The sequence below is a fragment of the Pelecanus crispus genome, chromosome 1 (assembly GCF_030463565.1).
Source record: "Pelecanus crispus isolate bPelCri1 chromosome 1, bPelCri1.pri, whole genome shotgun sequence".
Taxonomy (NCBI): Eukaryota; Metazoa; Chordata; class Aves; order Pelecaniformes; family Pelecanidae; genus Pelecanus; species Pelecanus crispus.
The window spans coordinates 150,498,208-150,515,872 of NC_134643.1; the positions used below are offsets into that span (position 1 = coordinate 150,498,208).

Sequence of the window (17,665 nt, forward strand, 5' to 3'; positions counted from 1 at the left end):
CTTAGTGTAGGAATAACACTTGCACTTCCAATACCAATGGCTGGCAATGGTTATATAGTTTATTTTACACAGTTACAATCCAAAATATATATATATGTAAAATAAAGCTGATTGATTGATAGGATTAATGCAGTGTACAATTCCATGGAGCAGTGACAAAGGGTCAGTGAAAGCAGCCAGCACACCCCAGCCTACCAGCTCTGAAACACTCTTGAGTGAACAACATTTCCAAATTCTTAATGGAAGAAACTGATTTTGAAGGGCCATATTTACAGTCTATTTACATTGTCTTTTCAGGCTTTGTATTTTCCAAGTAAATAGCACATGGTCACTGTGTATGAAGGATTTCTTCCAGAGGAAAATACTCAGTCAACTGGTCCGCTGTTTCTTTCTTTGTTACTTAGAAGCCTTGATGCAAGACTCTTGGGAATGTGTCCTGATCCCCACTAACCACATCACTGTTAGCACTGAAATTTAGACATACTTTCAGACCATTTGATCCAGATTTTCCATCTTACAGGCTGGAAATGGCACTGCCAATCACCTGCCATCACCTGGCAGCTCACAGCGTTCACAGCTGGGCCAGGCTCCTTTCTCCCTGGGGTCAGGTACAAGGAAACAAGTAGACATTGGGTGTCTCAAATGGTAAAGAATACATCCAGCAGAACGATGCGCCCACGCTGATTTGAGCAAGCTTGTCCCACCTACTTTACGGAGTCTTGTCTCAGTATTTGTCAGTACCCTGATGCCAATCCTTAGGTTGGGAATTGTTCCAGGATGCAGTTGAGTAACGATGTTCGTAACACAACTTCGGAAGCGCAACAGCCAAATCAGTAACACCACGAATGGCAATGTGGAGAAATCAACCGCAGTGCTAGGAGCTGGTTCTGGGTGGATGCCTCCAGGCAGAGATTGGACTTGATCCATATCTCCTGCTGCCTTGATTGATGGAATCACAACCCCATTTTCAGTTAAACAATTTGCAGGAAAAAAATGGTAGCGTGTTCTTTACTTCCATTTATCTTCTCAGCTTCTTAACTGTCCTATACCAGAAGAAAAAAAAGATTGTCAGTCTCATACTATCAAGAAAACATCATATAAGAGCACATAAGGAATCAGAATAAAAGCGTAGCCTCTAAGCATGTGGCAGCTTGGCCATAGCTGGCTCTTGGAAAGCCCTATTATTTAGCTTCCACGAAAGGAAAGAAGCATTTCTATACCACAAGGAGCACAGAAAAGGCACTACAGGGAAAGGCTGTATACTAGGTAAGTAGTGCATTTTCTGTATGGCTTCAACCTTGGTGCACAGATTTAAATTCTTTTATTAACTGTCTTCAATAGGAGCTGCTCCAAGCATATGGTCCAAACAAATAGTCTATGTTTTAAAAGGCATACGACTGGAAGAAAAGGTAGAAGTCCCTTTTTCCTTCTAGTCCTCTTTAAAAAAAACCAAAAACACCCACCGCTCAAACATGAAAAGAAACCATTTGTTCAACTTTACAGGAAAGATGCATTTAAAAAGTCAAAAATCAGACAGGGTCTTCAAATGTGGCTCTTAGATCCCAGATAACCAGAGCCACTGGAAACCGAGGGGTTGCCTGAATCACTGCAAAAAAACCCGTCTGCCAAACACTGGGTTTACAGTCTATTAGGAGTTCAGAGAGCAGGGGGAGACACAGGAGAAAAACGTGAAGGAACCGCTCAGCCTCTTGCAGCGGCTGGCACAGCAAACCCCTAGAGGACAGGAGGGAGGTGAAAGGCTGCAGCACAGGAAACCTCATGGCCTCTTTTTGATTTTTTTTTCCCCCCTTTCAGTACAGTCACTGCTGCAAGACCCCCAGTGTACAACAGCCTATTTGAGTCCTTGCACTCCACCGTCCCAAAGGGCTAAAAGTGCTTCCCGGCTGCAAGTATCCACTCCAGGGCTGAGCCAAGACCCAGGCAGACAGCTGCAGTTTTGCCAAACTATTACCCGATCCCAAAGGCAATCGGTGACCACAAGACAAGCCCCAGGCTACGCTGGCTGACACTCCAAGCCCACAATGTTCACGTGCTTCCCTTCAAATCCCCAGTGGGTTTGGGGACAATTTAATCTCCCCAACAGCCTTGACTGGAAAAGGGCAAGAAACAAGGGACACTCCAGCGAGAGCCCTGGGCTGACCAGTGATCAGACACATTCCGAGTCTCTCGATCTAAAGAGCACAATGCAAACACCATTTCTGAAGCAGACATTCCCTGCAGGCCATGCAGCACTGCCATCTCTGCAATGTGTCAGTAACATGAAGCAACTGCAGCAAATGGCTCTTGATCAAGGAGCTTCACAGTATGGGAAAAAAGGAAACTGGATCCCTCTCTTAATGCATCCTAGCTGGTGTTCAATGTACCTGAGGATGTCTAGATGCTACAGTAAGAATTACCTGAAAAATGCAGATGAGGCTGAAGAAGGCGACTACAGCTGCAGCTGGAAAGGGAAGAGGGGAGAACGCCTTTTCTCAGCCTGAAAGGGGCCACAAAAAAGCAGCCCCGTTGCTGCTAGATGGGTACTCATGAGATTCTGAATTCACATTCACCTATCTCAACTATGGCTGTCCTCAGAGCTGGAAAACCCGAGCTGGAATTACCTGGTCTGCACCAACCACATCAACATCGATATCTTCAACTGTGTCTTCTGCTTGACCCTCCTCTGAGACATCTTCTGTCTTAATCTCATCTTTGCTGGAAAAAAAAAGCCAAGTCTTGAGAAACTTTATAACAGAGGTTGCGCATTGCACAAGTGTGCTTAAGGCAGAGTAGTTCACATTAAGATCTGCTGCTGAGATATCCATCTAAGGTAGCCCAAAGTTTCTGGCCCAGTATTTCCCAGGTATAAAAGATGTTATGCTCTGAGGAATTTCCAACAAAGCACTTCAGAAACAAAACATTCATTTAAACAGGGTCTACTTTCATGGTTAATAAATTTTTGTTCTATTTTCCTTGTATTCACCAGGTCCATTCAACAAGTGTCCCAAAACCTGGAAAAGCATGCATCTTTCTGGGATTTGTGTTTCATCTTTTAAACTACCAATATGGGAAATGGCACCTAACACCTCAATAAATGAACTGTATTAAAGGAAAATATCCCTGTTGAGAACTTTGAGTGCTTTACAGAGCTCAAAAGTAGACTCCAGACTCCCTATTTCTGCAATACCTCTCCTACATCCAAGTTCTGTGGGGTTTCGCTCAGGTGTGTGTGCATGCTGCACACAGACGTGCACCTCTCTACAAGGAAGTCACCAGTTACACAGTAGTTAACAGCAGATCTGCCCACACAAGAATCCTCTTTCATTTCCAGAGATGCAGAAAACATTCATTGTCAGGCTGCAGCAAACAGCCAGGGAGTAACCAACACCACTGCCCTCTAATCAGGAGCAGAGACAAGAGAAGCGGGACACGGAACCCTCCTCCTTCCTTGTCTTTTTCTCTGCACACTTGATATGAGTCCACGAAGGCACAGAAGCCCTGTGACAGTGGAGGACAATCAGACTAAAGCAGCAAATGTAGATATTGGACTGAGGAAACAAAAAAAACCAACCTGTCCTTGAGACACAGCCCATAAGACAGACAGGAAGGGCACACCCCCTGTGCCCGTGGCAGTATTACAAAAAACAGAAGCAGAGGCAGAGAGAGAGACCCCAGCTGTCAATACCAGGACAAGAGAAGGAGCTTGTAAGACATAAAACTCTCACCAGTATCTTCTCCGCAGCCCTCCTGGACAAAGGAATGGCAAATGTTCCTGCAAGTGCATCTCTCGAGATTTTAGCCTCTTTCTGCTTTTCCCTGCTGCAGAGGCAAGCTGGGAAGCACACTGCAGGTCTGAACCTCTGCTTGCTGCTTCAGTCTGGCTGGTTTCAGGCAAAGACCCTGTAACAGACAGTGAACAGACTCGTTCTTCAGCCTCACCCTCAGAGGTCTTGAGATGGACGTTTCCAACATGATCCCCACAGGGGTGAAGCAACAGGGCCAAGCTCAAAGAAAGATTTGGAGCAAAGCATTCATTTATTGAAGGAACCAACTAAAACTCACATAAAAGAAAATCAATTTAATTTGCCCACTCATCATTTTTGCAATCTAGATTTATGATCGTGGCCCTGCTCCGTAAGTGCTATCAGTACTGCTGAGTCTATACAACCCTCAGGAAAGGAGGGCCTTTGGGACACAAAGGAACAAGCCTTCTGAAGGCAGGTCACTGAAAAGAAAATTTCTGAGAAAGGATGAGAGAGAAACTAAAGTATGCTCTAGAAAAATTCCCTTTCCTTCACATACAACTGCACATGTCCATAGCACTTAGCATTTTTACTCGCAATTGTTTTCATCATGGCTTTGCTACATTTAATTAAGTCCCACCATATCCATGCAGTGAATACCTCATTACAGACTGGAAGTCCATAAGAACTGCTAAAGCCTCGATGCAGCCCACCTAATCTTTAAGTTAGGAGTATAATCTTACAGGCTCCCTAGAAATTCAACAGAGAGAAAGACCCCAGAAGATGATTTGGCCCAGATCATCTGGGCTGAAGATCCAAATCAACTTCTGGAAATACCTCTCCTGTCTCAATTATCTACAGGGCCTAAAGCAACAATGCCCTTAACATAACAATTGTAAGCAATGAACAAAGTCTCAATGGCACAGACAAAAGCCAGAGCTCAGTACAGAGCAGAATTCAAGATTATCTGAATTCGGCTCACACAAAGTCTCCAGACCAACCTTCCTGCTACTGAGTGATGAAGAGGCCTTTAACAACAGCAAAGCTGAAGGCAAAAGCCACCATTCAAACTGGGAAGTCCACAACATCCAACACACTATGGTACTGCTAATGCAAAGCATGAAGTGCATTTTTGCTGGGACAAAGCAAATACAGCTGATCCAGAACAGGGAAGCTTTCATACCATTAGACAATTTCCTTTTAAAAGAAGATGTCTTAGATGTGCCCATGGGAGACCACTCTCCTGAACTGCCGAGGACAGAGCTCTCCTCATCTTCATTTGCCAGTAAAGAGTTTCTGTAGCAAATCAACGGCTGCCATTCGTCTCCTCTGCAAGGCAATGGTTCTGCTACATACCTCTGTAAGTAAGCATACCTGGAGAAAACCAAAAGCAAGCGTAAAAAAACTCAGTATCTTTCCCCTCAATATCTAGGGAAGCTAAGCTAGACAGGCATTTTCCCTTTACGCTCCAAAGGTGCAGACAGAACTGTTGAAGAAAAAGAAAGGGCATCCCTTTTCTCAAAAATATCTGACATGTCTGAAATATCTGAATATTTAAAATGTAAATGTCTTCAAAACTAAAAGAGTACTTGAATTTTAGCATTAGAAACAACACAATTCAGAGGAATTACAGAATTACATCAGTCTCTAGAAATAATTTCCTGTGCAGGAAAAGTCACTGCCAATTGCTGCTGCCAGGAGCAGTATGAACAGAGCAGAGCTCTGCAAGGATGCACCCCTTCTCCCGGAGGCCATTTTCTGCCTCATGGTCTGCAACGCAAAGGAGATCCCAGGCAAGATGCTCCTTGTGATTCAATGGTACAGCAGGTCAGGAAACGGGGTATTTATGCCACGAGTGCCTGTTCTGCAAAAATTTTAAAAAAGAACAACCAGTAAACCACTTTTCTATAATATCATCTCAAACTCAATCCAATTCTCTCAGGTTCCCAACAAAATTTCAAGTGCCTGCACGAAGCAGTTAACAGCTCTGCAGTTATGACAACACACAGGATATGGCAAACATTGGTTCAAACCCCTGTTCTGCCTGATTCCATCCAGAGACTTGACACGGGGCCTCCCAGAATCCCAGGTGAAGCTGTCACCTTTTCTGGAGCAAAGAGGTCTCCTTCAAACATTCTTTTTAAAAAACAGGAGATTTCTGACAAAGTCTTTCTGACCCATTCCTACTTCATAACAATAAGAAAAGAAAACCAAAGTCTGACTCAGGATTAGGAACTGGATATTCACTCCATTTCAGCTACAGCTCATCACTTTAAAATCAAGCCCACTGTTGTTAAAACAGACCCCACCTTGGCAAATACCAGAAGTGACAGTTTTAACGCCAGCCTGTACAGTATATTATTCTTTCTTTGATTAGGAGTGTGGCCTGGAAAATATCAGACATTTCATTCGCTTTGCAAAACAAGAAAACCGGTGCTGGGAGGAGGTTGGGGTAAGCACCGACTCCGAAACAATTAGAGTCCTGGACTCTGGGGGCCCCAGGGATCAAGAAAGCCTGGTAATGGAATTTGTTGGTTTCAAACAAGCAGGTATTGTAACTACTGTTTTAGGGTCTAATCCAACTGCTATCAATGTCAATGGAAAGACTCCTACCGATCCAGGAATCAGGCCCTTCACGCAGCTTGTTATTCAATAATTCATTTCTTGTGTGCATTTTGTGGCACAGAGCAATTGACAAGTCGGATATTTTACTGCTACAGCCTGGGCAATTACAGGGGAGGAGGTTAAAATCCATATACTTTGATGGTGTTGAAATATACTCCTTTCTAACAAATGCCCATATTCTGTATCTCATCTGTTACAGGTACATTCACATATGTTAACATACAGACCTGGACATCAATCCTATGATTAATAATAAAAATGAAAATAACCAGATGTTTATTTCTAAAAGTTCATGTTGACCTAAAACATTCCATCCAGTAATTTATGATGGAGCTAAACCTAAATATTTCTAAGAGGAAATATAATCTCCAGCCCCTGCAAGGCATTTTAGGCCTCCCAGAATAGAAACTTACTCTGGAAACATAGTCTGAATGTAGTTGTGGATAAATTGCAATTTCCCCCCTTGTGAATTTTATTGTTTCCCATTTGTTCCCAGCAGCAGTGTGAAGGTCCAAAGCAGTAAGAACTGAAGTCAAAGAGCATTCCCTGCTAGGTTCTGAATTTCCCACAAAAGTTTTCAATGAATAAACCTACCTGAATGTATCTAATACATTCAGGAATATACTTCTGGAATATATCCTCTGGCCAAGAAGTTAAATATAGCCCTAGGAAAAAAATTGTTGGGATTTAGCTTTAAATCTGCCCACACCAATGATGAAATATTTTCCTCTTGCTTAATTAAAAATTATTCCTTGGACGTAAATGAAATGACAAAGTTTTTCAAGGATGGATTAACAGAAATCTACTTATTGCACAAGTGTCACCACACAGACGGTAACAGCTCTTTAAAATCCAGACAACATGGACAGAATCGTACAGAAACTGTACAAAACAGGGGGCTGGAGCACCTCCCCTACGAAGACAGGCTGGGAGCGCTGGGTTATTCAGCCTGAAGAAGAGAAGGCTCCAGTGAGACCTAATTGTGGCCTTCCAGTACTTAAAAGGGGCCCACAGGAAAGATGAGGAGGGACTCTTTATCAGGGAGTGCAGTGATAGGACAAGGAGTAATGGTTTCAAATTGAAAGAGGGTAGATTTAGATCAGCTATTAGGAAGAAATTCTTTACTGTGAGGGTGGTGAGACACTGCAACAGGTTGCCCAGAGGTTGTAGATGCCCCACCCCTAGAAACATTCAAGGTCAGGCTGGATGGGGCTCTGAGCAACCTGATCTGGTTAGAGATGTCCCTGCCAATGGCAGGTGGGTTGGACTAGGTGACCTTTAAGGTCCCTTCCAACCCAAACCATTCTGTGATTCTATAAAAACAAATTCTAGTCGTAGATCTCAAAGATTCTCTCCAAGAAAAATGCAAGAATAGAAAGGGAAGTTATCACTACCCATAGATTATCCCCTCTAGATTTACCAGGGGTTGTAATCAGTATATGTCAAATACTTTTCTTCTGTATTTTGCATTTTGGGTTTGAACTCATTTTTTAAAATATGTTGTCTGGGTAGCTGGCAATCATTAATAAATTGTGTTTGTCATGCAAACTAACAGGGAAGTAGAAATTTTACCACTCTTGACCCCTGTTATACAAAAACTGATTGATGATCCCCATGGAAGTTAACCTCCAATTTATGACAGAGTGACACAGGAGCAAACAAGTTACACAGGGCTCAGCAAGATGTGATGGTTGGGTTTTTTTCCATTTCTGCTGACTTCTTCTCCAAAGTGGAACTTTTCTTCTCAGGCACTGGAGTGATTTGCTCAAAAATTCAGGAAGGCAGATGTGTCTTAATGTTTCATCTTACATTCCCATGTCTTCAAATATACTCTCAGGAAAATGGAAATACCTGTTATATATTTTGCAATGTTTTTTACAGTATCTGTAAATAGAAGACTGAAGTGCAGAGATCCAGATCCAAAATAAGCAGCACTGACTAGGGAAGTAATGACAGAGGTCAAATAGAAGGAAGAACATTACTTCCTTCTTGAAAATGACTGGAGTTGAGGCAGGTGAGGAAGGGAATGAGAGACATAATCATACATCTCTCTGTTCAGATGCATAATGTCCCATGATGCCAAAATAAGGCTACCATTCTTATATTATTAAATGTAAAAATTTAAACCATTGTAAAACACGGGCCCAACTGGATCAGGGCATATTCCCCTGTAAATAGTAAATTCTTTAATTTAAATATCCATATTATGACTAGTGTCATGTATATTTCTATTCTAAATATATTCCATGGAACTCACGTAATTGAGTCCTGAAGCTGTAGAATTAGATAATTACAAAATAATAATCCCAGCACTATCTCTTCCTCAATCTTCTCTGCTTTACTTTTATGTTCAGAAAAGCATTCCTGCCACTCCACTAGCCAGTCAAGTTGCAAATCTCTTCCACCAAATTAACATTGTCTTTCCTTTAGAAGAATTGCCATATGTAGCCACAACTATGTCTAAAAAAGATCTAGAATGCATACTGCACATACAATCTGAAATTACTACTACTACAAAATTCAACACGTGTCTCAAACCAACAGCCTCAGGGGTGGATAGATTTCAAAGGTTCTCTGAAAAGCCCTTGAGCGACTTCTGCAACACTGAAGGTCAAGTGTCCCATGTACAGGGATACACAAAACACTAACTGTGTATGACAGTGTACAAGAACTTAACTTACACTAGTCTTTTGTCTGGCTTTAGCAGCTTGTTGGAAAATTCACTGATGATTAACAGAAAGCTCAAGTTAGGAGGCAAGCATTTTCCATCTACTCCAGTAGCTCTTTGAAAAGCAAATTCAATCCCTTCCCTATTGGAAGAAAAAAAAAAAAAAAAGAACAACAGAGTAATAAAACAGACAACTAACAAAAGCAATAATCATGGACAAAGTAATGTTATGAGGCACATACTTGTGTATCATGGCTACAGATTCTCTAGATTTCACTTGGTCCCAGCCAAACGTTAGTGAAAAGCGACGAGCAAGTTCTTTCATATTTGTGAAGGAAGCAGAGGAGAAGTCCACACTGCTACTGCTGTCTTGGCTTTCCACATGTGTCTGAAACAGCTGCAGAAGAAGTCTCAGATAAGTAACCATAGGTAATCCTACGGGCAAACAAAGCACCAGGAGGACACAGAGACATGCACAGCAAGCAACAGTTAGTTTTTATAGACAGAAGCCTTACAAAAGAGCAGGTACTTCAGCATGTGCTTCAGAACACACAACTGGAACAAGAAGAAGGAACTGACGCAAAGGACACTGCTGTGCTTAACAGATAGGCACAAATTGAAAAATAAAAATAAAAAATTATGTTCATAAACAGAGAAACAATTCCTGAAGATGATGGCTCCACTGACCCCATCTCCTGTTGGGACTTCTGAATCAAGCCCCAGAGGCCTAATTTGCCTGAAAGGCTTTCAGAATATCAGAATGCAGATATAAAGCAGCAAGTTTGGCAGCAGCGTAGTCCAATTTCTGAGAGTGAGAATGGGTCAAAAGCACATCTTGAGCCCAATTAATGCTGTTTTGCGTTTTGTTCCTAACAGAATGTGGAGGTAGCTTGTTCTTTTCAACCTGTTAACTTTCAAGGTCAAGCAAAGGCCAAAAAGGGCCTGTTGTCTATGTGATACCTAAACACAAAGTCCTGACTATGTCAGCAGAATATATGTAGGCAAAGCCTGCTTAGCCTCATCTAATCTCAGATTTCAGGGACTAGTTCACAGATCTAAGCCCCTGGCAATGTGTGTGAAATAAGCAAAGCTCATGTATCAGTACCCCCTGGGAGGAGCCTGCACTGTGGCTTACAGCACAACTCCAAGCTAGAAGCAGCTCTGGTCATGGGCAGAGCTGGCAAAAGCAGCTGCTAAAATAGCTAACTGGCCTCATCAGTCAGCAGCTGCAAGTCGCAGCAACTGAGACCTTTCAGAAGAGCTGCACCCCACTTTCTTACAGAAAAAAATACTGAAAATATTGGGGATTAGAGCTGGCCAGCCACAGACACATTTGTAGTTCCTTGAATTCAAACAGGAATTGAGGCAGTCTGTAAAACACAGAATAAGATCCTTAACCTTTGTTAAGAGACACCTACCATGTCCCTAGAAACACTCCGTAATCTCACATCAGTCCTAACACACTGTGCATTTGAAGATTAAAAATAAGACAAAAAAACATGCAGAAAATTACATTTTAAAACAGATGTAATGATTTGAAAGGAGTTTTAATTATGACATGCAAAAACAACATACACATAGAAAGTACAGGCAAGGAAACAATTTCTTTCAATAGGTTTTTTAATGAATTTGAATAATCATGGCAAGGTAGGTAAAAAACTCCAATATAAATACAGCTGTCATAAGAGCCCCTAGCCTCTTGTTTTAATCTTAACCTTACCTGTTGCAGACAGAGAATCAGTGTCTTAGCACTCTGAATTTTGTTATTGTGCCTCGTCCTGCTTAATGTTTCTTTAATTATGTCTCCAAAATCATTGTAGGTCTATTAACAGCAACAAAACAAATGAGAATTATCATTCCCTTCTTTAGCACTGGGAGTACACAAAACACCTGACTGTGTTCATGTCACACAAGGAAGTTCATCAAACACCCTCAATATCAGAACACCCAAGCTAAAAGATGAAAACTGGACTTTTTATATTATTTTGTATGTAAAGCAATGGTATGCTCCTTTAACAGTAACGTGAGGATTAAAGTTACACTGAAATTTTTAAGTATTTATTGTAACAAAAGAACAAAGCCTCCTCAGGAGAGTTTTCTGCATTTAACCAACGCTTGCCCTGGGCCCAATGAATTAAAGAACAAGATCCATATTCAGGCATTTCCAAAGTCCTGTTAGCTGACTCAAGGTAACTGCCTGCTCTATGCTGTTCTCGACCCTCCTGAAACCCACTTCAGAGTGGCTAAAGTTCTACCAGCTGCCTAAGCACAGGGCCCCATGTGAAATCTAGACCATCTGCATATGGACTGTGTGAGCTCTATGAAGTAAGTTGACCACTTCAATGTCAGAACATCTGTAGTTAAAACACTCTTCCAGCCATAAACTGCTTCTTTGCAGTGGCCTCTCTGGAGAAGCTGAGGAGCAGATGTTCAGACAGACAAACCCTCTACTCAATTTTCAGTTACTTTGTCTGCAGAGCAAAGAGGAGAGATTTGTCCCACTCTTGCTTGATTTTATAGCCAAGGATTCTGAGCCATAAGACTATTAACCCCACATCTTTCACAAACGCTGGAGCCACTTTCAAAAACTAAAATGCACTGATAGGCAAAGCAACCTTATCTAAAACGTTACCTTCACATAATACTTATAGATCTCAGCAGCCGCAGTCATCTCTACCACATTGTACACTATTAACTTGCAATATGCTGCAAGAAGACTCCGCTTTTTGTGCAAGTCATCAAGTTTGCAACTTTCATCCTTTCTCTCCTCCTCTTCTGTCAGGTCTAGGGAGACAAAAGCATTGAAGCTTTGTTCTACTACTTTATTCAAGATATCTCAACTTTAATGACCAACTTTCATCCAAATAGCACAGATTCAGCTGTTCAGTCAGCATGCTCAGCAACAGATGCTAGCACTCATTCCCATGTATATCAGAAAACACAGGTTTATTTCCATTTCAAAGCTTGCAGCTGATGACAGTGAAAACGAGTTATTTGCAGTCTTCTACTCTGATCTTCATAGGGCTTTCACATTTCTACTAGCCAGAATCTTCTTGTACAACACCGCTCGCAACTACAGAACAGAACCAGAGCGCAGAATAAAAGGCACAAACACACCAAAAGGAAGAGACCAGACAAATTGCAACCACATTTTTTTTCCTAGAATAACACAGATGCTAGAAAACCAGCACAGAACTCATGAGAAACCTTACAAAAGTTGCCATACACAATCGACAAGAGAAGAGTTCAGGTGAAACTCTCCAAGTGGTTATCAGCAAGAGTGAAAGAAAAAAGTCATTTCAGACCATTAAGAACATATTAAGTCTCTGGAACATGAGTTAATTACTAGCTGGATAACTTGTGGAAAACAAATACTTTTAAGAACCTTCCAACACAGCTATGAAGGTGCTTGGGGAGAGCTTCTTGCAGCCGGAGAGCTGAGATACACTCTTTTCTGCTGTGAATGTCATCTACCAACTGCCAAAAGGCTTCAGTCTTTGACCTATAATTTTGATGTGGACTGTTTGCACTTCTAGCATGACTGTGGGCCTGAAACAAACATAAAGCAAGTGACTGATCAGAAGTATCTGCAAATTAGAGTTAAAACTAAAATGGAACAGCTGCCAGCTGTGCACACAGACAAGCACACCCAGAGCACAACAGAATCACTCGTTCAGGAAGGAATCTGCAATGGGGTGACAGTGATCCTTTGTGGGAAGGACTGAGAAACTGAAAGCATCATACAAAATGGGTTTGAAACAGATCTTGGGCCATCTAACCCAAAACAGGATCAACTTTATCAGTTTCAGATACATAACATACAATAACCTGCTTCAGAAACTCCCATGACCAGGATACTACAATCTACTTGAGCAATCTTTTCTATTGTGTCTCTGCCTTTACCATTAAGGATTCTCCTCTACTATCTCCCTTGTTACAGTTCAGGCTCATCTCTCCTTGCATATACACTGTGACCTGGATTAATGTGCTGCCCAAAACTGAACACAGAACTCCATCTGAACAGCTGAAGGACAAGAGTTTTGACACAATAATCTAGAACAATGCTTGGTTTTTCAAAGCATGACACTTTAACTTGGCCTCAAAACCACAATGGACTAATAACCTATTTTCAAAACACTCCCAAAAGAAATCAGCCTTCACAATAACAGCCTCAATTGTCATCTGAATGTGTTTGAAAAAGGCAACAGAGCAACAAGTACATAGCTATTAGCCACAAAGTCTGCCCCACACTCTCCAAATCAAAATCCACTAGTCCTATACTCTAATGGCTTAGAAGTTTCCATGCATTGACAGAGTCACACTGTAACACTGCAAGGCCTTCCAGAGAGGTGGCTAACACCATCATCTCTACCACCAACATCAGTCTACCAAATACTTTTACAGTCACCCGTCCCTGTATTACATCAGCCCTTTCTACCTATGAGGAAACCGGCAGCTATTTCCCGTGGTTGATCCACAATATAAACAGGTCTCAGTGCACAACAGGTGAGCCACTTTGCTTGTAAAGGGGTCCAACCAAAAAAAAAAAAAAAAAAAAACCCCAGACACAACCCCCTCCAAAAAAACCGAAAAGATCAGCCCCTTTTCCTGACATGTTCAGTGCAAACAACAAATGACAGCAAAAGTGGCAGACTCCTTCTCCAGTGATGAATATGTCTGACCTTTGCTTTCCTCTTCTTCTTCTACGAAAACATGTTCCTGGATAAACAAAAGCAGTTTTTCCTGAAGTGATGTGTTAGGAAGATAATCTAGAAGTCCAGCTGCTTCTTCATTATTATTTGAATCCTGGTGACTCAAAATCAGCAACCAGTCACAGAGTATCATGAAGGCCTGTATCAAGCAAACAAAGCCAAAGAAGGGTTTAGAGACCATGTTATTTTTTATGCCAACTCCACTCTGTGTCTCCATCAAACACAAGTTACAATCTAGCTTCTGTCCCACTTCTTCCTCACAAACTAAAGATTTCTGTTTGCCCCAATCTGTGGCAAAATGCCACAGCAAAGCCCTTCCAGCAGTTTTACCTTAGGATACAGTATGTACAAGTATCATGCATGAACACCATCTAAAGATTTTCAAAATTCCATGGGAAGGAAGAAGAGCTCTATTATGCTACAATATCTCTCTTAACACATGCATCACTGGACAATTTCTCCATTTTTCTTATTTTTGAAGTAATATTCATAGCAAGGCATTAATAAAGCAATGATAGCAAACAGTATATTGATCAGTCAAATCAGAAAACACAATTATTATCAACTGGCAAATAAAGTCATTCAGATTCAGCCCTTGATTCTGTAGAGGGACCCATGCAGACATGTATCTATGCTTGATTAAAGCACTAACTTTTGTAGCATTTTAACTAACATAACTTTAATTTTCCTTTAAAATATATAGTTGAAGATTTTTTTTTAAGAGTTATTTCTCTAAGAGACAAAAAAAAAGAGCAATAATCAGTAGAAGAAAATACTAGTATAAAAAGAAAGGCAGGCATTTAAAAGGAGGACTAAGCATGAACGCCAATTAAGTGATAGAGAAACACAGACCTTTTCTCTTACACCTTTTTCCTTATGGTGGAGGAAGCACATGCAAATCTGACTGAAACGCCTCAGCTCTCTTCTTAGTGAGAAAAGAGTCTCCTAAAAATGTATTTAGGAAAAGTGACAGGACAAAGATGTTAGGGACTATGATTCAATAGAGAATTACAGAACAAACAACAGTTGCAAGCTCGATGATCTCTCAAGGTCCCTTCCAACCCAAAGCTTTCTATGATTCTATGATTCTATGATATTCATTTAAGATCGCACAGCTGATGACATTATGAAACAAGCTGACATCTCACAGTAGCAACAGCTAACTAGCTATGAACAACTTTAAAACCATGTCTTGTTTTCAGGCACAGTATCTGTGAGAGAAAGGTCAATCCATAAAAATATATACTTTCCCCCCAGCTCTGGTGCAGAAATGTGACAAATACTAGTAGGACATGTGCATCTGTCATACTTGCTGAGGCCGGCAGTATTCAGCAAGTCACAAACTCTTTCGTTTCTCCATCTGTAGATGGGCAGCTCTGATAGTGTATAGTCCCTTATACAGCACTCCAAGCAGCTACAAGATTTGCAGAATTCACTTCAGCTTATCCTTATAAAGCAGTGATAATGATTTCCACTTCAGAGATGGAAGCAGAGTCAGAAAAACCCTGGTCCATCCCACCTAATTTTCAATGTGAATTGCCTTCTGGAGTTGCTCTTCTCTCTCGCGCTATTGACTACAGGGGGAACGCAGTTTTAACTACACTGCCAACTTTGGCACTCAGAAACTTAGGCACCTCTATTTGTTAAGATGAGTCCAGCAAGAGAAACTATTTGATTTGCCCACAGCCACATAAAACACTTTCTGATCCTTCGCTTGGTCCCAGCTGTTGCACTGCACAGAGCTTTGAGCAGTCAATGGAAGAGGAATGCCCTTAGAGGAGGGCTGGATTTCATGCTATGCAACTGTATCTTTATAAGAAAGGGAATCCATCCCAGGGCGTGCTGAGAAGCAGTACAGGGGGAGGCAAAACATTGCCTTAACGCTACTGGGGGAAGAGGGAGGGCAAGAAACAGTCCTAGAGCTGCTGTCCAGCAAAAGTTCTTTTTTGCTCTTGGAACTTCTCTCCCTGCCAACATCCAGATTTGGCCCTGCAGAGTGGGCCGTAACATTGTGCTTCCAATCAGAATCTGCTCCCATATGAAAGGCCAAATTAAAAAATGTGCTGCCCCATTATCAGTCAAGCTAACCATGCCTGGACTGAAAGGCAGAACATATTAGAGCAGTGAGAGATGTGGACAACCACACAGGAATGGAACGGGACGGGAATAGATAGTGAATCAGTCACCAAATGGGTAACCTCCCAGCTAGCATTTCTCACACAAAACAAATCTCCATGTCAGCATCCTGTTCTGTACACACAGGAGCACCAGAGGAAGGGTACAGAATGACAGAAGCAGCAGCACTCAGTGTAGTCAGAAAGCACCACAAAGAGGAGCCGTGCAGGTACACATTCACACGTGAACCAAAGCGTAAAAGAGTTTTCCTCTCTGGTGTCTTAAACTAAACTGTCTTCTGAAATACCTGACAGAGCTTGGCATTATATAAAACCAATTAAGAAAGTAAGTAGTCAGCTGATGAGAAAATTACCACTTCCCTCAAACTTCCTGCCAGAAATATGTAAGTAAAACAAGAAAATAAAAACAAAACAAAGCAACAGGATTTCCTGGAGTTTTCACTGAATATTCTTTGTTGCTTAAAACAAGAAAACAACAAACTGTTTGGCGGTGGAACGAGTTCCTTATCTCCATCAAGCCCCAGGAATTCGATGCACATGTTTTGCAGTAAAAACAGAGGTGAACCATTGTTCACTTACTCTCTTGCAGACTGAAAAAGCATAAACACTTTTAAAAAAAAAAGAGGGCAAGACAGAGAGAAAATGCCTCAACTCAATGTGGTTTTGTCCAGAAGACACACAAATTATCTTCTTAGAAAGCTTGTTTTCTTCTAGCAATCTGAGAATATAAAAGCAACTTAAAACTTCTAGAAGCACAACTCCGGATTTGCAAAAATTACATGGAGTGGCCAACCTTGGGAGAATGTTCCGAAACTGCAGCTAGTTGCCACAGGAGAGAAAAATATGTGCACTGGAGAGCTGGCAGGATCATCTGCAAATAAAAACACATGTCCTTTATTTACATGAAAGGCTCAACAGCAAAAGGCTTAGGACTAAACAAAGCATCTAAGCCTGATATTCTGCATGCTGCTTGCATGACCATTTCTGTACTGTAAAGTATTTAGACCCTCAAAATAAACTTAATAGGTTTACATACAAGCAAACGTTGCCTCCTGAGAAACTTCATTACTAAGGTGCTGCTTCTGCAGAACTCTGACATCTTGACGAGTGCAATGGAAAGTAACCACATACTAAAAAGGGTGTTCACAGAGGCTAACTTCAGCTTAGCTTCTCAGGATTCCTCTGCAGTCTTTGGTGAAAGGCAGACTCCTCCAGAGGGTAATTCAGAGCAGAAACCAAACCTTGGTGCTCTGATGTTCCATCTAAAGGAGTCCACCTCTACCCACTGGTCTGCAGGCTCTCTCTACCCAGCTAAATTTCACCCCTTTCCAAACAACCTCAAGTTCTCTCCTGAAAATGGGGGCTGATTAACATTCATGACTGCTAGAGTACTTCACCTTGTAATCCCAGGATATACACCTCCATCTTGGCACAGCCAATGTTTGAGTTGAGGCAACCAGACAACCAAAAGGCTGCAGTTGAGACAACTGGCAATTACAAACCATCTTCACCAAGAGTCAAACTGCAAGCAACAGGTCCAAAGTATTCCAGTTTCTAGTTACACGCAATCTGTAAGGGGCTCCTCACAGTCCCAACAAGTTCATATGTACTGACAGCAAGACTGTGCAATCAGTGGGAGGTACTGAGCATGACAAAGGATCAATGCAGATGTCAGATGATTATCATAGTTTTGGACAATCTCCAAAATAAACTAATCTATGGCCTGAATTTGCTGATTCCAATGACATTATAGCAAAGGCAGCCTCAGTTTCCCAGATTGAG

At 41.6% G+C, this 17,665-nt stretch overlaps 1 protein-coding gene across 1 annotated transcript in view; it reads right to left on the bottom strand.

Moving 5' to 3' along the window:
• Nucleotides 1-540: 540 nt before the first annotated feature.
• LOC104028164 (cohesin subunit SA-2) overlaps nucleotides 541-17,665 on the bottom strand; it is a 65,182-nt gene continuing 48,057 nt past the window's right edge. The window contains exons 22-32 of the mRNA XM_075716144.1: nucleotides 16,677-16,754; nucleotides 14,601-14,693; nucleotides 13,719-13,887; nucleotides 11,669-11,820; nucleotides 10,757-10,858; nucleotides 9,279-9,433; nucleotides 9,050-9,178; nucleotides 4,927-5,117; nucleotides 3,726-3,900; nucleotides 2,622-2,715; nucleotides 541-939 (exon numbers count right to left, since the gene is read on the bottom strand). Of these exons, the coding sequence (XP_075572259.1) occupies nucleotides 541-939; nucleotides 2,622-2,715; nucleotides 3,726-3,900; nucleotides 4,927-5,117; nucleotides 9,050-9,178; nucleotides 9,279-9,433; nucleotides 10,757-10,858; nucleotides 11,669-11,820; nucleotides 13,719-13,887; nucleotides 14,601-14,693; nucleotides 16,677-16,754 (1,737 nt within the window). The remainder of the gene's footprint in view (nucleotides 940-2,621; nucleotides 2,716-3,725; nucleotides 3,901-4,926; nucleotides 5,118-9,049; nucleotides 9,179-9,278; nucleotides 9,434-10,756; nucleotides 10,859-11,668; nucleotides 11,821-13,718; nucleotides 13,888-14,600; nucleotides 14,694-16,676; nucleotides 16,755-17,665) is intronic.